Source organism: Erigeron canadensis, chromosome 3 (genome assembly GCF_010389155.1).
Source record: "Erigeron canadensis isolate Cc75 chromosome 3, C_canadensis_v1, whole genome shotgun sequence".
NCBI lineage: Eukaryota > Viridiplantae > Streptophyta > Magnoliopsida > Asterales > Asteraceae > Erigeron > Erigeron canadensis.
Window position 1 is genome coordinate 16211675 of NC_057763.1, and position 26157 is coordinate 16237831.

At 36.9% G+C, this 26157-nt stretch overlaps 1 protein-coding gene across 1 annotated transcript; it reads right to left on the reverse strand.

Annotated features, from left to right (window-relative positions):
• Window positions 1-497: 497 nt before the first annotated feature.
• On the reverse strand, window positions 498-1555 carry LOC122591565. Its single transcript, XM_043763826.1, has 2 exons — window positions 936-1555; window positions 498-513 (listed from the first exon to the last, which is right to left on the reverse strand). The coding sequence occupies exons 1-2, from the start codon at window positions 1553-1555 to the stop codon at window positions 498-500; spliced, it is 636 nt and encodes a 211-aa protein (XP_043619761.1).
• Between the last annotated feature and the right edge of the window lie 24602 nt (window positions 1556-26157).

Below are 26157 nucleotides of genomic sequence, written 5' to 3' on the forward strand. Positions count from 1 at the left end.
ATGCATCTGAGAAGAATTATGATGCTTTTTGAAGAACCATTGATGCCCAAAAGAATGCATGGAAATCTAGAGATCTTCAAATGGCAGCAGCCATACCAGATCTCCATGCATTACCTTCATCTCTTCAGGTTGAAACACCCTATGATCAACCTAAGAATTTCAAAACTGAATCTGTTAAAATCACCCCAGTTGAGGTTAAAACTGGAGCCAATCAGGCTAAAGCTCCACTTAAAAAGGTTGTTTGTGAAAAGCCTTTGCCTCAAAATTCAAAGGAGCCTAAGAATCCTAAGATCAAGAATCAAACTGAACCCAAGTCCAAGGGTCAGGTGTCTGGAGAAAATGACATTTTACTGAAACTGGACAGTCAACTCCAACTTCTGTCTAGGCAGGTTCAGAGTTGTACTGCCAGAATCAAAAATCTGGAAGGAGCCTCTTCTCCTTCAGTTGAGAAACCAAATGTCAAAACCCTTTCTAAGTCTAAACAAAAGCAAAAGGCTCTATCTGGAAACATAACTGAAAATGGAAAGGGAAGAAAATACAAAGTACCAATTGTTTTTACTCATGGATCTGAAGTAATTGAACAATCTCCAGATTCAGCCTCCAGTTCCACCCTTTAACAATCAGCTATGACTTCTCAAGTGAAGTCCAGTGAACCCACCAAGAAAAGATGGGTTCACAAAAACAACTAAATTATTAAATTGAATTTAGAACTAATCAATAGCTTTAGATTACTAAATTAAGGGCATTATCTACTAGCTTCAAGTATAACTATGGCTTGCGGGAACATAAACAACCTAACTAGCACGTATATAATATTAAAAAGTAGGGTTGTTACATTAACCAATCTTGTTGACAAACTTATTGCTTCTTCAAGTGTAGTGGGGTTTGCTGTCGTGACCATCAATCTTACTTCCGGTACCAATCCATAAATAAACCTCTCAACCTTCTTGGCCTCAGTATTCACCATGTCAGGCACTAGCACACACAACTCATGGAAACGAATTGCATATGTCTCCAACTCCATTCCTTTCATAGCATGATTCCAGAATTCTATCTCCAACTTTTGCACGGCTGGCCTAGGACAATACTCCCGCTTCATCTCTTCTTTGAGTTGCTCCCAAGTCAAGTCATTCATCACGGTTTGACCCCTCGTAGTGACTTGGAGGTTCCACCAAGCGAGTGCCCTTCCTTGGAGCTTGCTAGCAGCAAACTTGACACGGTTGGCCGATGCACAATCAATGATGTTCAATATGGCCTCCATGCTTTGGAACCATGAGAGCAAACCATCTGGACCTTCCGTCCCATAGAATTCCTTGGGCATGCACGAAGTGAAGGTCTTGTAAGCATTTCGATCATTCACATTACCTCCTCCATCTTGTTTTCGGACTGTGTTAAGGGTGGCGGTCACACTCTCCGCAATTCGAGTAGCAATGGCTGGCATAACGGAGTTGATTTGTTGAGAAATGAGGTCGGCTAGCTCGGTCCTCCTTCGGGCCTCTTCCTCCTGGCACCTAGCCTCAGCATTTGTTTCTTCGCCGGTCCTTCGTGGTGCCATGTCTCTACCAAGGAGAACATAGTTTAGTCATTTGTATATAGGATTATATGGCATAGACCCGACTCACAACTTTCGATCTCACACGTGTTCATTTAAGTTACTTAGTGTAATAAGGCCTCATTTGAATGCATAGGTATACATATATTTCTAAATTCATTTTTCTTCCTTTAATCACAACCTACTTATTACTATGAATTACAAATGGTTGGGTAAGCTTAAAAAATGTCAATCTTGTTTTTGGGCTGTTAGACAGATTTTTCCGGAATCTGTGTATGAACTTGGAGCACGACAATGTGGCTCAAGATGGACGAACTGGGAAAAACACATAAAATATAAAATGTAGCCCCATGAGTTAAGTTTCACCTCCAACTGGAACCAGGTCAAAAGACCAAACAGAACTCCAGATATGGCCGTTATACCAAACGTGGTCAGAACTGATTTCCTGCTGTAACTTTCACTTTGCAACAAGCATAACTATAACACATAGAGATTAACACATCATATAATAGTGAAAAGGCATCAAGCTTTCATTCCAATAATCCAATATTAGTTTACAAAATTGCCATATGCCAACGAACACGTGATCATAGTCACACAACCACAAACAAGTTCAAGTAAATCATAACAAAGTACAAACATTGGTCTACCAAATAAGTTTATGAATAAAACATCCTTAGGGTCATTTCCTAAGCACAAGAGCCACAACAATGGAGCAAAGGGCTGCAACAATGCATCCCATCATGAAAATTATTTCGTTGATTCGGCGTATTCCATCTATAGCCATCCCCGCTTCATCTCCCGTTTGGCACATGATTCACAACGTCCTTTCCATTATCACCTCTTGTGTTCTTACCCAAAACCTTGCATCACGTAAGCCATTGGCAATGCCCCACACTCTATCTCTCTCCTCCCGTGTCATTCCCATAGGAGGTGGAGGTGGTACCCCAAAAACGGGACGTGGGAGGTCTTCTCCGTGTCTTGGGCCGAAGTGAAAAGGATGATGGCGAGGGAGACACGGGTGGAAGTGTGGGTCATGGGTTGGAAATCGCCCATCGCTTACATTCATCGCCACATTTTGTCTTGGTGGAGGAGCCCTAGGAGCTAGTAGTGATGGTGGAGGTGAGGGCGAGCGGCGTACGGGTTGGCTAGAGGCAACGCTCCTAGCATCATCGTTTGACGGGTCCTCCGTTGGTTTGGACTCCTCCTCTTGTCGTGAGGGCTGTTGGGAGTCCATTGTAGGCTCCGTTTCCTCGCTTTCTTGCCTCTCTTGCCTTTCTCGGACCATGTCTACAAACGCATAAATGTCTTCTGCGTGTCCGGGAGTTCTTGATGCTCCGCTTCTTTGTGACATATCTTTTCCTACATAAGTTACATAAAACATAAGATGACGACTCCCAAGCTTGAAGACCGAGCAACGACATGACCATTCACAACCGACGTATACCAAAACTACTAACGATCAACTCAACACTCATGACTCGCATAACCATATATAATCAATGAAATGACTAGAATTTAACTTGTGCATAGCTCTTGTGTATTATATCTAAATAGGCAAAGTAATACTAGCCAAGTTGGGGTATTAACTATGGGTTCTAATAAGTAATGCAAACATTGGATTTGGTTATGTATCTTTTGCACCAAGAATCGTTTTAAAGCTTTATTTTCAAAAGAATCATTTTGAATATTCCTTAAACAACCATTTCGATCATTCCATATTAAATTTTTAATTAGGCATAGTTGATCAGGCTATGCATAAGTAAAACAAGAATACTGTATGATCAACTCAATGTTTAAGAAATATTCGACTCGTTTTGAAAATACGTAGGTTATAGCAAAAATTCTCTATAACCTTGGCTCTTGATACCATTTTTCTGTAACACCCCGACTAAGGCGGAAACACGATGTGTCACAGAACGACATGGTACAAAAGATTTAAAGTTAAAACATCAACATCAAGTTTTAAATATCATTCAAAATCAAAGACAACAAGTTCAAGATGACATTTTAGAATCCATTACATAACCATAATCCATAAATGAAAAACAAATTGTTCGCATCACAAGTCCACCGAATAACAAGCAAGTACAATCCATGAGGCGGTCCAAGCTACGAACCTAATGCTCTAAACCTGAAAAGCATGAAGAAAAAGTGTCAACTACGAGAGTTGAGTGAGTTCATAGGTTTTTAACTAACATCCAATTTATATTCCAATATAATTAGAGATAATGAGACCTAAAACTTCCGAGTATTCTTTCAAATAATCATCTCTAAAGCGTATGTTTAACTTATAACAACCAACATAATAATATCAATATCACTCAGCCACATGGGCATAATTCAAGTAAACTTCGATGAGTATATGCTTGAGCCACTACTACTACCATTTTATCAAGTCCAACAATATATATATATATATATTTCCTTTCATAGCACAAGCTGTCAATCAAGTGCCGTATTAATAATAGTAGGGTCGTGCCATGGAGACAACCATTCAAATTTAAGGTAGCTAGAGCACCACTATGATCAGATTGGAAGTGAAGGTTGTCACGAAGGCAACCAACCTTCCACCGTTACACTTATGGGTGGGTGGACGAAACCTAGTTGCGCAACTCTCTAACTACAGGCCTCAACTTTCGGAGTAAATAGTAGTGTACCGAAAAAAAACGGGTTAACAGAACTCAAGCTCATCATAGAAAATTTATCACATTGAACATACGAAACACATAAAGTAGTTTGAAAGGGGGATATGACTCACTTTTTTTGAGAGCGATAGAGGGCTGTTCAAATGCGTGAAGTACGTCTAGTGGTGTCGTCCCTCGAGCAAGCCTAAACCATGGTATTTAAAATATACACAACGTAAGTGTGTGTTGCATGACTAGTAAACTAGATCATGAGATGTATGCTAGTAGACTTGCCCATCTTTGGTTGTTGTCTAATTATGGTAATCAAGTACATTATGTTGTTCACCTCATTTAGTTGGAAGACATTTGGTAGTGAAGGTCATTTATACGATTTTGTTCGGTTATTGGAATTTCGGTAGTTTAACTTTGTTTTATATATATTTTCCATTGTATACTTTGATTAACAGCAATGTTGGACATTTGTGTTCTTATAATATTAATGTTGATATATTTTACTGATTTATAATTATTTATTTAATTTTATATTATTTAATTAATTATATATTTGTTTTATTGATTTATTAGTTAAATAATTCCTTATAATTATTTTGAAGACCTTAATTTATCTCTAAAATTCATAAATAATTATTTATGGATTATTTACTAATTACTAAGTCTTTTTATTTGTAATATTATGATTTATACATTTATTTCGCCCAAGTTGTTTCAGAACCGGAAAAAAGAAGCGGTTTTTCGCGCAGCTTGCGCATAGTGCAGGTCCCACTTGTACATTATTTCTAATTATTTAATAATAAATGATTAATTAGTGATTTTTACTTAATAATTACTTTTAAATTGTATAGTTCTTGTCCCGTTGCTTGCAATTATTTTTCCACAGTAGTTTTTGGTCACTTTTACCATTGATTATGTAGTTTTGATCAGATTCATGATTTATATAATTTATTAAATTAATTTATATATCTTTTAATTATCATTTTAATTCATTAAATCATAGAAATTCTTACAAATCACCACAAGAGCTTTAGTCCGAAAATTCCAGGCCTTTTTGGCAACTTCTATCAATGAAAATTCATATCAATTCAACCTTTCTTGTGTCTTGCTTAAATTGAGGATTTTATAACTAAAAATCGTTTACCGAAATAGTGATTTTTGCCTCATTTCTTAAGCTATAAAGGTACTTCAAAATGGATTTTCATTCTTAACTCAAATATTTACAGTAATTTCATCATATTTTGGGTGTTCAAGTCGTGATAGTGGTGGTGGTGTGATATGTGTAATTTTGTGCTTTCGGTTAGTGATTATTTGACCCGAAAATGTGATTTTTGAGCTAATTCTTGTCATGCATCAAGTGACTTGAATTTTATACATTTTATATAACATATTTCCAGTAGGTTTGTCAGATTTTCTTGCTCAAAAGATTATGGTGCATGTGTGTGCTAAAAATGCATTTTTGCAAGCTTTCGGTTTATGATTTCAAGCATATTTTAACAAGTTTTGATTCAAGCTTTATATCCTTAATATTTTTATGAATTTTTTCAGATTATATTCACTAAGATTAACATATTTTTCAGTTAATACAAGTCTCTAACCATCTCATAATCCAAACAACAATCGAACCTTCTTAAATCTAGCATGCATGCACTTAAATCAATACTTTTTAACATAAATCTTTATCCATCTAAAATCCATCAACATAAGACATATTTTTGTGAAATAATCCAGAAATATATGTACAAATATTATATAAAATATGTTCATCTTTTTATATAAAAAGTTACTTTACAAACTATCAACACTTTTTGATACAAACTTTTATGGATCTAACAATATAACATCAAATACATATCTTTATCAAATTTTACAGAAAATATTTCTTCATATTATATATTAATATGACCATCTTTCACAAGAAAAACCATATCAAAAGCTATATAATATATATCTACACTTTTGGGTCTTTAAACTAGTTGAATCCTTAGATCTTTCTTCATGGATTCAACATGCATGAGCATGGAATGAAAGATCCTATCAACCTTGCCCTCATCAAGTGTATTTTTAAAAGAAAACACAATCTTTTGATAAAACCTTTTTAATATAAACAAGAATAAGATTAAACTAGTAAGGAGATAAGGATATATACCCTTGAAGAACACTTTTGAAGATGGAAATATGGCAGAAATTTCATGACTCTTTAAGCCTCCAACAACCATTGTTTCAACCTTAATACAACCCTTAATATGTAGCTTAATCAAACCCTCACTTAATCTTGCAAGAACCTTTATTATTACTATAAGTTTTAAGTGATTTTGTTGGTATTTCCTTGCTATGGGGGCTGCCGAAAATGATGAAGAAAAGAGGGAGAAGGAGTTTTTTTTTTTAGAGAGAGAATTGATTAGTGTGTGTGAAATGGGTGTGTAGTGTGTGTTGGAGTGGTGAGTTCCAAGACTAAAAGCATGCAAAAATTTGAAATGAAAAGTGGTTGTGGGTGTGTAAGGGGGGACGGCCAAGAGGGGGAGTGAATGGGTTTTTCTCTTTTTTTTTTTTTTTATAAGAGTTGTGTAAGTATATATGTATATGTTATATGTATTTGTTTTATAAGTGTTTTGTTAGTTAAATGTAAGTAATTGGTTGTTTTGGTTAGGAATATATATATGTATGCATAAGTCATGTATATATGTGTGTATGGATATATTTTTGTATTTTTAGTTGGTTACATAATCTTTTAGTTGTAAACTTGTATTTATTTTTAAGAATATATTCCATTAAAATTTTTTAAACACTTTTATACACTTTAAGAGTTATAAATATTTTTAAGTTGTTCATGGCATTTTCATGACTAATTATTATTTAGTTGGCTTGATAGTTAAATTGTTGGGCATTTACAAGTATTTTTAAATCGCTAGCTCAACTTGTGAGACTTATATTATTATTTATAATTTGGTTAAATATTTATTAAAATTTTTTTCAATGGCATTTTATTGAATTAAACTTATCACTAATAATAGCTTTAGATTGCTAATTTAGGGGCATTATCTACTAGCTTCAAGTATAACTATGGCTTACAGGAACATATATAACCTAACTAACACGTATATAATATTTAAAAAGTAGGCTTGTTACAGTAATTCCCCCATAGCCCTCATTTCAAATAGATTTTTCATGCTCATTTCAAACTCTTTGCACATCTTTATATTAGATGAACCGAATATGATATCATCCACGTAAACTTGTACAATTAGATAATCTTGCTTCTTCCACTTGATAAACAATGTGTTGTCTATTGATCCTCTTGTAAAACCATTTGTCAACAAATGTGTCGACAACTTTTCATACCACACTCTGGGTGCTTGATGCAATCCATAAAGAGCCTTATCCAAACGATATGCTCTTCTTGGATAATTCGGATCTTCAAACCCCGGCGGTTGGTAAACATACACTTCTTCTTGAACTTCACTGTATAAGAAGACACTCTTAATGTCTAACTGATACACCTTTATACCTTTGAAACTTGAATAGGCTAAAAATAACCTTATAGCTTCAATCCTAGCAACTTGTGCAAAAGTTTCGTTATAGTCATATCCTTCTCGTTGTGCAAACCCATGAACAACCAAACGTGATTTATTTCTAGTAACGATCTCTTTACCTCTAGGCACATCTACTAACTCCCAAACTCCAAGTTTTTCAAATTGAGCTAATTCTTCTTGCATAGCTTCAACCCAACATGGATCTTGAAGTGCTGCCTTAACATTCTTAGGTTCTACTTGTGAAATGAAACCAGAATATAAACACTTAGTTATCAATCCAGTGTCTTTCACTTCACAAAACAAACTAGTCAGATCCTTATTCAACTGATTTCTAGTTCGAACAGGTTATGTAGCATTACCAAGAATATTTTCAACTGGATGATCCTTATTAATTCGATATTGAGGAACCGAATCAACATTCAGACTTTCTCCTAAATTTGTTCTAATCTGAAACTCAGGAGAGCTAAAATCATCTTCCGATTCTTCATAAATAGGATCATCATTAGGCAGTGTAACCTTCGATGGAGTAAGTGGTGTAGTGTTCTCGGGTTCATTATCATCTGAATCTGGTGTCTTATTCTTGTCCTTACTACTTTCATCAATATCAGCAGTAGACTGAACTTTGGTTGGAGTAGCATCGACATTTCGAGTAGGCGGAGATGTAGGAGTATTATCCATGTGATCTCTTAAAATAATCACATCAACTGTCTCAGGATCTGAATAAGAATCAGGACCATGTACTGAACTAAACACACTATCGTAATCGAACTTCTAGCCACTTCCAGAATGAATAGCGGGCTTATGACTGACAATCTTGACATTTGTTCCCAAATCAACTTTCCCGGTCTGTTTATTGTAAACCCGTCGAATTGATGTTCCCGACTTATAACCCATGAAAAATCCCTCTTCAACCTTTGAATCAAACTTTGACTGAGGTAGATACTTCAAGAAAGTACACGGTACACCAAATGGTTCAGCATTCTGTAAATTTGGTTTCTTCTTATGTAGAAGCTCATAACATGTCTTATTATGACGCTTAACTACAGTAACCCTATTTAAAATATGACAAGCTGTATTCACTGCCTCCGCCCAAAACATAGTAGGAAGCCCTGAATCTGCAAGCATAATTCTGGATGTCTCGATTAGAGTCCTATTCTTTCTTTCAGCAACTCCATTCTGTTGTGGTTCATACGGAGAACTGTATTGATGTTGGATTCCCTTTGACAAACAAAAGACATCCATCACATTATTCTTGAATTCAGTTCCGTTGTCACTCCTGATTCTTTTAACACGAACTCCATAAATGTATTTAGTTTCGACAAAGAAATTTATCAAAATCTGCGGAGTTTCATCTTTCAACTTAAGAAAGAATACCCATGAGAATCTAGAGTAATCATCAGTAACCACCAAACAGTAATACATCCCACCGATACTTCTTACATTTATTGGACTAAACAAATCCATGTGAAGTAACTCGAAAGGATTGGCAATAGAATTTTCTTGTTTCGATTTATGTGCAGACTTTTGCTGTTTACCTTTCAGACAAGGTACACATTTGTCTTCCATTCCAAACCGTTTCATGGGAACGCCTTCAACCAAACCATGTTTGACAATGTCATTCATCTTTCGGAAATTGATATGTCCCATTCTTCTATACCATAGTAAAGCTTCAGATTCGCTTGCTTTCGATAACAAGCAAACAGACTCCTTTGGATCATCAACACCTAACACAAGGCCATAGATGTCTCTCTTCCTAGGAGCTTTTAGCAGGATCCAGTCTTCCGGAATAATATATCCTGGTTTCAATATAAGGGCTTCTTTCTCAGTAAAATGGACATTGTTTCCCTTGTCACAAATCTGAGAAACACTTAATAAATTATGTGCCAAGTGTCCGACATAATTGACTTTCTCCAGCGTAATCTTTCCATTGACAACATCACCTTGGCCCGAGATGTTGCCGCCCTTGGGACCTGCAAAACTAACATACGAACCATTTACATCTTCATAATTGGACAAAACATTCTTGTCCCCTGTCATGTGCCGAGAGCATCCACTGTCAACATACCAAAGATTATAGGCTCCCTTGGTTCTCCCTTCTGATCAGCAGCCTTGCAATCTGCCATGTATGCAACAAAGTCTTCAGTTGTCATACCTTCAGGTATCTCAAAGTTTTCATCTGTTCTTCGATGCTCTTCATAGAAATGTCATCAACAGGATTTGATGACTCTTCCTTTTCTTCAGATGCTTTCACTACTATCATTGGTTCACTCTCAGATTTTACAGTCTCAGCAACATTACATACATTCTTCTGAACTATCTCAGATGCACTTTCTTCACTTGAGTATGCATCATAATCAATTTTTGCAGCTACCTCATTGATAAGTACCATCTGGATTCTGAACAACAACAGCCTTTGACTCCGAAAATGGTGACGAAACTGGCTGTTGTGGAGTAGCAGGATATGTAATCATTGCTTGAGTTTTATGATTACTTGGAGTAATACCACCTTAATTGTAGTTTTGACGACCAGCAATGGTATTATTAATCCTCTTAGATCGTTGACATTCTCTTGCAAAGTGACCAAATGCATCGCAGTTATAACATTTCACCTTGGATTTGTGAAAGCCATTAGTGCCATTACCTATAGGTCTCCCAGTTCTCTGAGTGAATCTTCTGACCTTAATAGTGAGCATAGCTAGCTGCCATTGTAGATCCATTTCTTCCAAATCATCAGGATCTATCTGATTGTAATCCTCATCAATTACTGCAGGATCAGTAATCTTTCCTCCGATAAATGCTCATGAGCATTACAAAAGGCTGAGTAAACACTCATTCTACCTTCTGTAGAACTCATACTCATTGGCATAGAATGAAAAGATTGTACAATGCTCTTGACATTCGTATGTGCATTGTCATAAGGAACATATCTAGCAATACCTTCAGCATCTACTATTGGTGTAGCTTCTGCACCACTTAGAAATGCATTGTTTCCCGAGCTAGAACTTGCTAAATGAACAGACTTGGCATGATATAAAGATGGATCTTGTGTGAAATCCGAGTGAGTATCTTTAATTCTTCTCTTCATGTCTCTGTTCTTCGGCTTGGAAACTACCTTTTCAAAGTCCCATGTACTGTATTCCTGATCATCTTGAAGTTGATGAACATAATTAGTCCATGTCTTAGGCAATGAGTCCAAAAACTTATCAACTAGCTCAATTTGAGGATAAACAACCTCAAAATATGACAACTCAGTGGTTAAATGACTGAATCGAATAATAATCTCATCAAGAGATTCTCCTTTCAGTCCATTGAAGGCTTCATACTGGCACTTCAGGAGTTTGATATGATTCTTCTTCAAGGTTACACTGCCCTCACAATATCTTTCAAGAGCGTCCCATAAGTCCTTTGAAGTAGTGTACTTTTTGAACAAATGTACTGTAACAAACGTTTTAGAAATGTTCTAATTAAGTTCTTGAAACGTACTTTCGTCACTAGAACGGCCAGACAGTTCAATTTGATTGAGTTCTTGACGTGCTTTAGACCTCAATTATGTGCTTATATGAAGGTCAATTTGATCTTAAATCTTGATTGATATGACGAGTTCATAATTATGTACAATGAAATATTAAAGTTCGGTTCATAAACGTTCATGTTCATTAAAGTTCTAGTTCAAAATGTTCGCAAATGGTCCTTGCATTTATTGGGTTCATTAAATATGGAAATGTATATATAGAAAAAGATGGAAACTTAGAGAGAGAAGTCACAACACTATTCATTCTCTTCTTCTCTCTACTTTCTCACACTAAAACACATAGTGCAGCCACATTTTCACACACAAAATTCATCCTTTGATTTTGGATTGTTAAATCAAAATCACTTGTACTTTTAGCATCCTTGTGATAATCAAAACGTGTTTCTAGAGTCAAATCTCAGGTAACAACAACAAATTATGAGTTTTTGATCAAATTAAAAGTGAACTTTTTATACTTTATATTCTTGATGATTTGGTCCAATTTTGATATGAAATCGTGTTAATGATTGATGGGTTTGTGTCTAAATGTGTTTAATATCATTTATATGAACAAATTTGGGTCATGACATGCTTTAATTTACAAAACCCATTTGTGAAAATGAAAGGAAACTTGTTCTTGATGTGCCACACCTTGTTCATGTTATAGATGGTCTTGAAATTGTTAAAAGTGTTAATGGTTAGTGTTTATGTGCATATATGTACAAGTTTTATGTTCTAACTTGTCCTGGATTCGATCTAGATCTTCGTGCAATGACCTTGTTCTTGTTTCAGCCGTGTTTGGCAACTAAGACGATCTTGGTGGGACGATCTTGAGCCCAAGATCGTTCTGGCCAGCCTTTGGTTCATAGTTCATTGTTCAACCGATATTGTGTGGTGTTGTGGTGTTGTTGGTACGTTTAATGGGTAACCGGTCCTTTCGATTGGTTTAGCTCAAACTCTTGATCATGAACCGATCATGAGACTTGTTCTTGTTCCTTAGATCCTAGGACAATCCTGATCAGTCCATTGGGACGATCTTGAGGCCTGTTCCATCAAAACGATCTTGTACATTGAACCTTAAAACGATCTTCAGATCTTGATCCCCAAAACGACCTTGAGTTCTTGTGTACCTAAAACAATCTTGATGAGACGATCTTGTGCTCCACTGCCAGGACGATCTTGCCTTGAAGTCACCTGGGACGATCCTGAAAGTCACCTAGGACGATCTTGAGGAGAAGCCAGAACGATCTTGACATCCAAAACCCTAGACGACCTTGTTCACTTCTATAACAACACGTACTTGTTCTATATCATACCACACTTGATCCATTAACACCAAAACAAGTTCCTAACAACATTATCCCTTGATTAAACACGTCAAATGCTGATCATTAACATCTAAGCTAGATCAAGGTTCGATCTAAGACAACGTACAAAGTGCAAACCCTAATTAAGTACATTTAAGACGTGTTCTATTTTGATTATCAAAGTACGAGTTCTATGAACAACTAAATCAAGTTCTAGAGGCTAAAGTTCATTAATAAAGACATGTTCAACTCATTAACACGATAAGTACTTATGTGTGAGATCAAAGACATTCAGTTCGAGGTCAGTTCATGTACTTAAAGTACATTTAAAACTCTTTTGAGTCAAAACGTTCAAAGATCTTCAAAGGACGAAATCATCAGTTCATCAAGGACACTTCAATGATTGAATAATCACATGAACTAATATACGTACTTATTTATGATCTATGATATGTACTTAGGCATTCATTAAGACGTGCTTGGATTGTGATACATATAACTATCTATCTCTGTACTTGTTCTCTGTGCTAGTTCTCTGTGCTTGTACCAGATCACTGTGAGTTCACTTATTCCCCTTTCGTACATTTGTTCAAAGTTCTTTATCGGGGACTGAAAAGCATGAAAACTATTTTCGTACGTGTACTTATGTTCTTTAACTATTTTACGTACTATATTATGAGCTTGATCTTGAACTACTTATGAAATGATTTTTAAACTGTTTGAAAGAGTATTTATGTCCTGAATGGGCAGGATCTTAAATACAATTATACTATTGTACTTGATCTTTATTATGTTCTAGTTCGTACATGTACTTGTTCAGTTCTTGTTCACTGCTATCAATTCATATCCCGCAGTTCAGGGAATGAACCGTAGGTAATTATGGACAGCGCTGTTTAGGGTAAGCCCACCCTCATTCTCCACAATTCAAGAGGATGCATATTACTTGTTCTTGTTCATGTCATTGTTCTGACATAGATCTTATTTAAAGTACTTGAGCTTTATGAGCATATTATTACATTAAAGTTCAGTTTTGGCCAATCAGTTTAGCAGCAACAACTTATACCTAAAAGTTCATTATATATTCTTGTTTAATTCATACTATTATGAGGTGCTTGTGTTCAAAGTGCAGTTCTTGACCTAGTTCTTACTATCATAAAGTACATATGTTCAACATGCAGATCTTGACCTAGTTCTTAATATTACAATGTGCATTGGTTCGATGTACAAAACTTATGATCTTGTTCTTATTATACACATATACGTATATGTAAACTAAAAGTACATTATGTGAATCTCACCAACTACTTTTGTAGTTGATCTTTTGAACTTACATGCTTTTCAGGCTAGGTTCATAGTTCTTTAGCATAGGAGTCTTCCTTTCTAAGCCCATCCTTTTGGCAATTGTTCGAGCATACAAGTTCAGGAGCTATGAAGACCTTCCTTGCTACTTCAGTTCAAGTTCTGTTCCTAAAAGACAATTGTTCTGTCTTATGAATATTGACTATTCTGAGTACATTTTATGTTCTGTAATAACTATCGTACTTCTGTTATTTATTAATGTTAATGGCTGTGTTGGAACTTGTACTGTGTGCAATTGTGCTTATCTGTGCAGCCCGTATATTCCGCTTTAGCAGAGTGTTACATGTACACTATCTTGAGGCAAGGCTATAGTAAGAGTGGAAAAGGCCTTTCCCTCAATTGCGTATCTTTTACGTTCTTCAATCGGCATATCAACATAAGTATACCTACCGATCACTCCAATCTTCTCATACGAAGGCCAATCAAAACCTTGAGTTATCACAAGCCACATTTCCATGTCAGTGAGACGAATATAGTCTCCAAAACGTCTCTTCCACATCCAATAATTTTCCATACGAAAAAGCTTTGGAGGTGTATTACCCCGACCAACCTCATGATCGTGCATGATCATCTGGCTAATAAGTAGGGCATTTGGTGAACTTGCAGCAGCTGGTATAGTAGTCATTTCGAATCTTTTGGTGACAAATTAAACGAAATAAAAACGTAGATTGTGTGGTACGAAGTCACACGAGGAGTACGTGACATGAAGAACACGAAGTCATGCGAGAAGCACGTGACACGAAGACACACGAGGTCACGCTCCTGAGCACGAAGATCAGTTCGTGCAGACGTGGCGTGAAGTTGACACGAAGTCAGGTTAGTGCTGACGTAGGCACTAAGCAAGGATCACCTCGTGCTGACGTAAGCACGAGGTCGCGCGAAGTTACACACGAACTAAAGGAAAAACACGAATTTCGAATGAATTTGCAATCAATAGCAAATCAAACGATCTTAAACCTTCTGGTAATCAACCCTAGGGATCTGATACCACTTGTAAGGTGCCCTATTGTCAAGAGTGCGGAATCCTCTTGAGATAACTAGATTGCTATTGCCTTTTTGTCGATTAATGAGCAATTAACCAACCCAAGGAGATACGCAAAGCTTGTGGTTCGTGTAGGATATCACATGAAGTTATAATTAACCTTAATTCATAGTTTTGCCAAACAATACTCACGATTAACCTAATTCCGTAGATTAGGTCTTGTACTTATACTAGTTATGTATTGGATCGTGTGGGCTTAGGCCTTAATTGAAGGATTAGGCCCGAAACAATAATCAATTCGATCTGCCTCGTGCTGACGTCAACACGAGACCAGTCCTACATGTGATGACGTCAGCACGAGGTTCGACCCTTTGATTCTTTGTTTTACTTCGTTTGGCTCGTACATAACATCCAATCATCGTTTAAGTATTCTATGACACTTATAAACCTTGATTCTATGTTCTTGTACCTGCAAAACAATATATAACACACAAACACAATACAAAACATAAACAGATATAATATTGAAGTTCAAACGTAATCATTAAATATCAACACAAGTTCTTATTTAAATGATTATAAACATAGTTCCTAAAACATAAATGATAATCAAATCTATGTTGCGATTGTCACAACGAATCTGCATCTACAGGGTTCGCAAACCTTTAAACTAATAATCTGGTGGATGTGCAAGGCGATCGAAAGAAATATATTTGGTATCTTGACAGCGCTGCTGGCAGGACAATGAGAGGATGAAGACCTTGCTGGAGTAGTTTGTCGCTTCAGACGGACCCTCTACTACTTTTGGGAATGATGGTTCTGGAAAGACTGAGGGATATGGTGTTCTGAATAATGGTCAAGTCAAATTCAGACGGGTGGCTTATGTAAATGGTTTGAAATATAACCTCATAAGTGTGAGCCAGTTGTGTGAAGATGGCTATCAGGTGTTATTTAACATCTCTCAGGGCATCGTATTTAATAAGGATTGGAAGGTAGTACTGATTGCTCCCAGAAAAGGGAATGTGTACGTGATGGATATGGAAAGCTCTCCTTCATAGTAGCGTTTCTATACCAAGGCTGATGAAGACACAAACTGGATATAGCATAAAAGGTTATCCCATTTAAATTTCAAAAGTATTAACAAGTTGTCCAGAAAACAACTTGCAGATGGGATACCTTCTGTTTCCTTCAAAAAGAAAAGGCCATGTCCAGGATGTGAGATGGGTAAGCAGAAACGCACTAATTTCAAGACAAAACAGGATTGGATGCCAAAGCTGATGAAGGATATTTCTTAGGATATTCAGCCATTCGCAAAGCCTTTAGAGTCTACAACAAAAGACTGGAGAAGGTCCAAGAGTCAATTCATGTCACATTTGATGAGCCAAATGAAGCAATCAATAAAAAGCCAACCCTTAATTCTCCCCTGGAAAATCCAATTATCTTTGGTGAATCTGATCCTATCAACTACAATAAAGATTCATTTGAAGATGTTTCCAGTCATCCTGACTTGGAACCAATGCAAATCGAAAAACCTCCCAGTAATACTTCATTTTATCCTTCAATAAGTTTCAAACTACCCTCTGAACTTGTTACTGGATTAGATGTTCGTACTACACCACCAGTATCAAATCCAATTGATTTTGAGCCAGTAATTCAAGAAATGCCTTTAAATGAAGAATTTCATGATGCAAATCATGATCTTATAGATTCTGATGAAGATGCTGAAGTTGTCTGGCAAGATCCCATTCCAGAAAATCAATTGAATTCTTGCACTGATATTGTTGTCAGAAACAATCCTAGTAAATACTCTAAGTGGACAAAAGCTCACCCAATCAACCAGATTATCGGTGACTCCAATAGAGGGGTTCAGACCAGAAGTGCCTCCAGTGAACAATGTTTATATGTCAGCTTCTTATCACTGATTGAACCGAAGAAGATTGACGAGGCAATGGAAGATCCAAGCTGGGTTATTGCTATGCAAGAAGAGCTTCACCAGTTCGAACGAAATAAAGTTTGGAATCTAGTTCCTTTTCTAGGTGGTAAGAAAGAACTGATTGGAACCAGATGGGTCTTCAGGAATAAGGTTGATGAAGACGGACATGTGATCAGAAATAAGGCCAGATTAGTGGACGTCCAGACAGACCTTGACTTTGAAGAATCATTTCCACCAGTAGCAAGGTTAGAAGCCATCAGAATGTTTTTAGCCTTTGCTACTCATCATAAGTTTAAGGTCTACCAAATGGACGTAAAGAGTGCATTTTTGAATGGAGAATTAGAAGAATAAGTTTATGTCAAGCAACCTATAGGCTTCATTGATGAAAAGTATCCACATTGGATATATCGTCTGGACAAGGCGCTGTATGGCCTCGGACAAGCCCCTCGAGCCTGGTATGATACTCTAACCAAACACTTATCAGAAAACGGTTTCAAAAGAGGTGCAATTGACAATACCTTATTTAATCTTCTTGAAAGAGGTAATCTTCTGTTGGTACAAGTTTATGTTGATGATAATATTTTTAGTTCTACTGATGAATCCTTGTGCATGAAATTTTCAAAAATCATGTCTTCAAAATTTGAAATGAGTTTGATGGGTGAATTAACATTTTTTCTTGGACTCCAGATTAAACAAACCAGTGATGGTATTTTTATTAATCAAGAAAAACATGTTAGAGATATTTTAAGAAAATTCGATATGAATTCTGATGGGAAGCCAGTGAACACCACTGCCTATAGAGGCATGATTGGTTCACTAATGTATTTAACTACCACTACACCAGATATAATGTTCGCAACATGTCTTTATGCCAAATATCAGTCTAACCCAAAAGAATCTCATCTGGCGGCTGTAAAGCGCATTTTGAAGTATCTTAAGGGTACTCCCAGTTTGGGTCTTTGGTATCTCAAAGGCTCAGGCTTAGATCTAATGGGTTATTCAGATTCAGATCATGCAGGTTGTAATATAGACAGGAAATCCACTACTGGTGGATGTCATTTCCTTGGTGGCAAACTGGTAAGCTGGACCAGTAAGAAGCAAACTTCAGTTTCTTTATAACTGCTAAAGCAGAATATGTAGCTGCAGCTAGTTGTTATGCTCAGATACTCTGGATGAAGCACCAGTTGCTTGATTATGGTATAAAGTATTCAAAGACCCCTATCTTTTGTGATAATACCAGTGCCATTTCTATTTCAAACAATCCAGTCATGCACTCCAAGATGAAATACATTGATGTCAGGTATCATTTTATTCGTGATCATGTAATGAAAAATGATGTTGAAATCCAATTCATCCCCACTGACAAACAACTTGCTGACATTTTTACAAAACCTTTGGATGAGAAAACTTTTCAAAATCTTGTCAGTGAGTTGGGAATGTTTAACCCTTAATCTGGAACCTTGTTATGAACGCCTTTGTGACACTGACAGGGTTCTTTGATTCCAGATTTATACATCTATACCAGTAAAGCTATCGAACGCCTTTGTGATACTATCTTTACACTGATAGATTTATGGATCACCATTCCAGGGGGAAAGACTCAGACCACATTTTTTTTATATATATATCTATGTTTCAAGGGGAATTTATTAATTTATTTTCTCACTGGACAAATTTTTCTAGAAAATGTTTCTAGTACCTTGTAAATGTGTCCCTCTCATTAATATTGGATAAGTTGATGTCCATGTTTGAAGTTACTTCAGTCGCTTTGTAAATGTGTCCCTCTCATTTGTATATATTAGTTGATGTGCGTGTTTGAGGATTACCATAATGGTCTAATCTGGGTACTTACTAGAGTGTCCCTCCAGTGTACCATCAGTGCATATTCTACTGGCCTAATCCACTAGTGAAACTAGAGTGTCCTGTCAACCTCTAGATGCATTAAAATGAGTCTTTAGGTGTCAAGTCATAATAATTTTTTTACACTTAATGCTAGTGCATGCCAACCATACAAATTTTTTATCTGGACAGTTACTGTTCACCTTACGTGGCATGACTTTTTCAACTTCAAATGATGGTTTTGTTACCTTGGGAAGACAAAAAGTGCAAGTTCGTAATTTTTGTGGGCTGTCAACCGTCATACATTTATGTGTGATGGGAAACATTAAATGCGGATGTCAAAACCGATCAAAACTGTTTTGAAATTTTTCAAACTTACCGTTTTGAATTCCATTTTTTCTTTCATCTATAAATACCCATATTTACCTTTGACATTCAGTTTCATCTCGAAAATCATTTACTCCCAAATCTTCAAATTCCTTCATTTATTTCATTCATCATTTACTCTCCAATCATCATCATCTCTCTTCTTAAATTTCTTTTATCAACTTTAAATCCCTTCAATTTCATTTTCATTAATCTCAATGGCTCCGAAACCATCTCCCAAAAATCTCTTAGCCACAAACTATGCTCCTGCTGCAAATGTGAAAAAGGCCAATCACATCTCTCTTTCTGTCGATGCCATCAGAATAAATATGAACAATTGGATGGCCAAACTCTCAACAAATCACTTGGCAATATCTATTATTGGAAGGTTAAATACCTTTTTGTTAAGAAGTCCCTTATATGGTGCCCTAACCTTAAATTCGGGCAAAATGTACCATGATTATATGTGTGAATTTTGGTATACTATCGTGTATGTGGAAAGTGATGAGTCCATCCACTACACACTTAAACAAGGCACCAAGAGTTTCACCATCACTGTTGATTCCCTCGGAGATGCCCTGAGGATGAACTATTTTGATGAGAATGAGATGCCCATTGACATTCCTTCTGGCATCAATACCAGGGAAGTATGCAGGCTGATGGGGCATACTGAAATTGTAGATGAAAATGGACAACTGCTCAGGAGGGGTACTGTTTATATGAGCAGGTTGACTGATTCAAGGAGATATTTTTTCACACACCTTGTTGAATGTTTGGGTGGCAGTTCTGGAGGCTTAGACCAGATAAACCAAACGCAGCTCCAGATTGCCTACTGTTTATGGCATGGGTATAGGATGGACTTTGCCCAAATTTTCTTCAATGATCTGGTGGATAGATTGAAGGTCAAAAGCAGGAAAGCCTTCATTCCTTCATTCGTTTTTTTGTCTATTATATTCAGAAGGGCTTTGAAAAATGAGTATTCTGTAAATACAACTCATTTTTCATTATGTGAATATCTGAGGGACCTCAACCAGTTGACCTCATCTCCTACTGAGGTTGACATTCCATCGGTGATGCTATACCAGTTCAGAATTCAAGAAGAAGAGGCAAATGCATCATCACCAGATGAAGAGGTTGCTGGTGAGCCTCAAAACAATCAAGAAAATATTGAAGTTGTTACTGCTGCAAGGGTGCTACCCATTACTCAGGTAGCCCCTAATCCCACCAGGCCAAGGAATAGAACTCGTCATCTTAGGAGAGACGGAGTTTTGGTGTTATCCCTTTCAGAATCCTCTCATCTGGATTCTGGAGATCTTGTTCAGGAAACTGCCCAAGCAACCACTTCCACAGTTCTTGTAAAAGGAAATGGTGAAGAAGAAAGAGGGTCTGGCTCACCTCTAGTTATACTAATCTCAACTGTTGGAAGTGGGGACATTATGGCTGCTGATGGCTCCAGGAAATACACCAACACCTCTTCCAGAACAAACCACAACACCAACAACTTTTGAATCACCTATTGGCACAAGAAAATCAACCCTTCAAACTTCTGAACCATTGGTAGTCACCCAATCAACTGAAAATATCACAAAGGTGTTGCCAGTATCCTCTATAACCAGAATCACAAATCCCTCCAGTGGTCTCTTCTCTTCTTCTTCAACCGAGGTCCAAGGCCTTTTTGATAAGGTGGCGTACCTGGAGAGATCACTTCAAGCTTCTTCTCAAGTTATTTATGACTTCAAATCTCTAATTTATAATAATCTTAAGTCAGAAATGAACATATTTGCTGAAATGAGAAGATGGTCTTTGAGAAGCTGGATGAACTTGTTGTGGCAACAGACAAAAATTCTGAATCTATATAAGTTGCAGTCCAGGGAATTAAGGAGGATATGGTGACAGCTGTTCAGACTGCCATAAAAGCCGAAGTTGTTCAACCACTGGCAAGTCTGACTGGTGAGGTTCAGAATTTGACCACCAGAATAAGCTCTCTGGAAAGCAGGCCAACCCTGGAGAAAAACTCTGTTGTCAGCACCCTCAGTGATGAAGTAGTTCGAAAATTTAGGGGGGATATGCTGAAAGAAATTACTGAAGAAGTTTCTGAAACTCTCCTTAGAAATCTTCGTGATGGGTTGTTGCCTGAGGTAATGAAGATGATTGACACCTAGTTTCCTCGCCACTTTCCTCAGGATCATGAAATTATTAAAAAGGAAGTTATGCAGTTGACGAAAACTGTGAATATTATTGCTCCAGTGTCTGGTAGAACCTTTGATTCTGCTGACAAACACAAGCTGGACCAGGTGTGGAATCATCTTCAATCTGGAGATGCTTCCAAGGGGGAAGGTTCTGGAAAGGAAAATGTTGGTGATCTTCAGAAGAAGATTGAAGTCTGGAAGAAGGTGATTGGAAAGGATGTCACTGGTATCGATGCCAATGGACAGGTTGAATAAGAGGCTGCTGGTACTGATGCTACTGAGCCAGTGTTTGAAGAGTTCCCAGGCATCCCAACCACAATGAAAAATATCAAGAAAAAGCAAGTGGTGTCTGGTGAACTAACAGATGAAGCAGAAGAAGATTATGTTTCTGCTGATGAGGCCAAGGCAAAAAGACTGGAGCAAGAGTGCATCTTGATTGAAATTTTCAAGAAGAATCTGAAGGATGACTTGATTGCTCACCAGTTAGATATGGCCAAGCATGGGACTCTGGATTCTTATAACGCTGGCAGGTTGGGCGTTCAAATTGAAGTCTATAAAAAGATGAAGGATGATCTCAGGCTTAAGAAATGTCTGGATACCTTGGATGATGTCTATATTCGATCCATGTATGCTCAAGATGAACAAGTCTATGATTCTGAAATCTATGGTGTGAGCATACTGGATCTCATTGCCCAGAGAAGAAAAGAGTTGAAAGATCTCCAACAACAAGTAAGGAGTAATGCTACTGCTCTGGAGCATGAATATGGAAAGAAGATCAAGGGTTTGCCCAAGGCACCAGCCAGAAAATCTAAAGCTGCCAGAGATGCAGATCTTAGCACCTTCATTCCCTTGAACACTTCAGAAAGAATCAATAGGGAAAAATTTCAATAAGCTGCTGAACAAAGAAAGGTGTCCAGGGAAGTGGATGATATGGTAAAAAGGGCTCAGACAAAAGAAATGTATGAACATTTGTCACAATTCAGAGATGATGTCCGATCTATACTGGGTGCTGAGATCCATCTGGCAGAAAATAATGATAACTTCTCAAAGTTCCATGTCAAACTCTTCAGAGAAGGGAACTTTACTGATGAAAGAAAAGATACGTCAATCAGGGTATTTGGATGGTTAGAACTTAGAGAGATTGGCCTTTCCTACAGAGGTAAGGATGTTTCCTAGGATGTCAAGTATTTCATGAAGAGGATTGGCAAGGAATGGATGAGGAAGGAACTAATGGAGATGGAGCTGGGCTTAAGGACTACTCTTACTACTTCATCATCTCCAGCTTTAAAGAGAAAGGCCACAGAAGAGCCATCTGGGCATGCTGAAAAGAGAATGGCCTGAATCAGATATTGTACTTGTATTTATTTCTTTTATGTTGATAAAATTGTAACTTCCCTCCAGTTGATGTCTGTAAATATAAGTTGCAATTCTTATTTTCTACAAGTACTTATCCAGATTAAGTGTAGAAATTAAATTGTATAAACTGGGAACACTGATGATCTATAAAGTGGCTCTCCAGTAATTCAAATTAGACTTAGTCAAATTTTTCAAGGATTTTTCAAGCACAAACTTATATAGATAAAAGCTTGAAAATCCTTGCATAATTTCTTGTTGAAACACGTCGGACCGTTCAAATCGTGACCAATTCGACTATGAAAGTAGGAATCCATTCATAATCGACTTTGAGGTTTCTGTATAATTAATGGACATATAAACACGAATTACATGAAGAACAAGAGATAAGAACAGATGTAAAACTCGTGAATATCATTAATCATATGGATATTACACCAAATCAGTATACATCTGACTGGCATGGGGTATAGATCTCTACCCCGTGCACTATGAACGAAATCTGTTGCAACTCAAATCGTTAAAACACAATTGTAACCTAATTCTAGTATATATAGGCTGTAAAAACGGGCTTGGCTTCTATCTTGTTCATGGGCTTCGACTTCCTTCACACGAACTAGATGCCTCGTGCTGACGTCATCACGAGGTGATGATCATGTCATCACGACCTTAGCCTTCTCTTCATCATAATCAGCCCTTGGAATTGCATTGCAACGGACAACAAAAGCCTCTCAGAAATTGCTTCTACAGACTCCCCCTTTTCCGTTGCAATCAATTCTAGATGAACTCCGATAATCAATAGCTAACGAAAAACCTGGATCCACTAGCTCCCCCTTAGTCGATGACATCGAGTCTTCTTGTTGAAACTCGATCTTCTGACATCGCATCCTGATCTTCAAACTGCAAAGTCCCTGTCCCTCTATGATAACCAACTAACCCAACACATCTCATTGTAGTTCTCCCTCTCAATAGTTAACCACCTCCGAATTAAGCATTGCCACCTTCCACTTAGGATTGTCGCTCTCCTTGCTTAATCGGCATATAATAGAGAAGTTGAATTTCCAACAATCAGCATCAAATCAACCAGCTATCACATAGAAACTTTACAACCTGCATCACAAAATGTAATACCATAGACCCTGTCTCAACTATAGCAGCATCAAAACTCCGTTTTGTATCTCCACAACTCTACTAATCACCTGAAGTCTTTCTTATCGGATCTCCCCTTCAGTTATATAAACCGCCAATCACATAAAGATCTTAATCTCGCAATGAAACTTATATATCACCTGATTATTATCCTTACATCATGGAATATAGATAGGTTCAATCTTCAAATACTCAAACAACAAATAACCAGCTTCATCATTTCAATACTTCAACAAAGTTTCAGGTATGTCTCGTATCTTCATTGCTCCAATACTTCGACAAAAGCGTCCATAACTGCTATATAGAAGATCATTTGTTGAACAGTATCAATCAAGACTGAAAATACTATGATCTTCATTACTCAATCATTTTAAAAGTGTAAACGCCGTCAATTGTTAATTTTAACAGAATAACACTTTGATCACCACTTTGTCTCGAGTATATCAGAGTTTTGCTGAGAAAACCGAAGAACATTCTGAATTTTTTATTCCCCCATTTTCTCGGCAAATACTCTGAAAATCAGCCTATAATAGGTTACAGTATCTCCTATTCTTGAGGTTCTTCAAAATACTTAGAGCTCACGACGTTTAAAGCTCTTCGCCAAACAGGGTATACCCGTTTTCCCTCAGAATTTTCATGGGAAAACCTATTTACGTGAAACATTGGTATTCACATAAATTTTTATTAATAAGGTTGTGGGAAAATTTTGATAATTGCCGAAAATTTTCATCCAAAACGTGCCGAAAACGCAAAAAAACGGACCGAAAATTTTTCGAACGCTACCAAACTTCAAATCTCCATGAATCATGCCGTTTTAAGACCATGGGTAAAAATTATTTTTCCCGCCAAAAAACCCCTTTTTTTTGGCTTTTCTACTACCCTGTCTTGTGTGCTTCATAGGATATGTCTGCACACAAACTTGGAATCTCTTTACTCGATCTGTTTCTTGTTATCTTTAAACAAGGAAGTAGACATCTTCGTGTTAATGCAAGCACGTGGGACAAACCTCTACGTGATGGCATAAGCGCGAACTTGTTTCAGATCGATATATCATCTTCAACATGACGTCAGTGTGAAGTAAAGAATACTAAGGCAAGACGTAAGCAAGAACTTGGTTATAAAAATGTGATTATCTTCGTGGTGATGTCAGCACGAGGGAAAGTCCTCTTCGTGATGACGTATACACGAACTTAATCAGAATTCGTGATATCTTGTCCATTAACTCGTGTTGATGTCACTGTGAACTTGATCCACTTCGTGCTGACGTAAGCACGAAGTCAAACGAAATATCATGCGAATACTAGCCACTTCGTGCTGACATAAGCACGAGGCTAAATCCTTTTCGTGCTGACGTAAGCACGAAGTTACACGAATTTCTTCATCTTCACGAATTTTCACACGAATTCAACAGAAAATCGTCAATACAGATCACGATTGAAGACTGAAAACGTCTTCCCTGCTCTGATACCATGTTGAAACATGTCCGACCGTTCAAATCGTGACCAATTCGACTATGAAAGTGCGGAATCCATTCATAATCGACTTTGAGGTTTCTGTATAATTAATGGACATATAAACATGAATTACATGAAGAACAAGAGATAAGAACAAATGTAAAACTCATGAGTATCATTAATCATATGGATATTACACCAAATCAGTATACATCTGACTGGCACGGGGTATAGATCTCTACCCCGTGCACTATGAACAAAATCTGTTGCAACTCAAATCGTTAAAACACAGTTGTAACCTAATTCTAGTATATATAGGCTGTAGAAACGGGTTGGGCTTCTATCTTGTTCATGGGCTTCGACTTCCTTCACACGAACTAGATGCCTCGTGCTGATGTCATCACGACCTTGATGATGCGTTCTCTTCATCATAATCAGCCTTTGGAATTGCATTGCAACGGACAAGAAAAGCCTCTCAGAAATTGCTTCTACATTTCTAAACAAATAGGGGGAATTTGTGTAATAACACGATATTTGCTCTAGATTCGATCTCAATGCAACAACCCTCAATTTCCAATTAGGATAATTTACTTGGACTTATCTAGGTCCTTATCCCTAGAGGTTTATTAAGAGAATCGACCTTCTAGACATTCAAAGCATAGCGATAATTTCCCCCTAGTACAGTGAAATGCCTTAGAAATGCCATAAACAATAACTATTATTATTCAATACGATCTCAAGCTACAAATATTAGTTCTAATTGAACTTGACAAAATGCCAATGAACCAAAAATTGAATCTCGAGAAGTTAAGTTATATAAATAATAAGGTAAGACTCACAAGTTGTGATAACAATCATAAATCTTCACAAAGGACCAACAATTCAAACACCAAACTAATTGACGTACATTTGAACACAAAAATATAATGACCATTTTGAAAATAGATTTATAAACTATTATGTACATAATAGTAAGCTTGAATAATAATAA

Coding starts and splice junctions, on each gene's coding strand:
- LOC122591565 (XM_043763826.1), bottom strand. CDS start 1,555: ATGGCACCACGAAGGACCGGCGAAGAAACAAATGCTGAGGCTAGGTGC.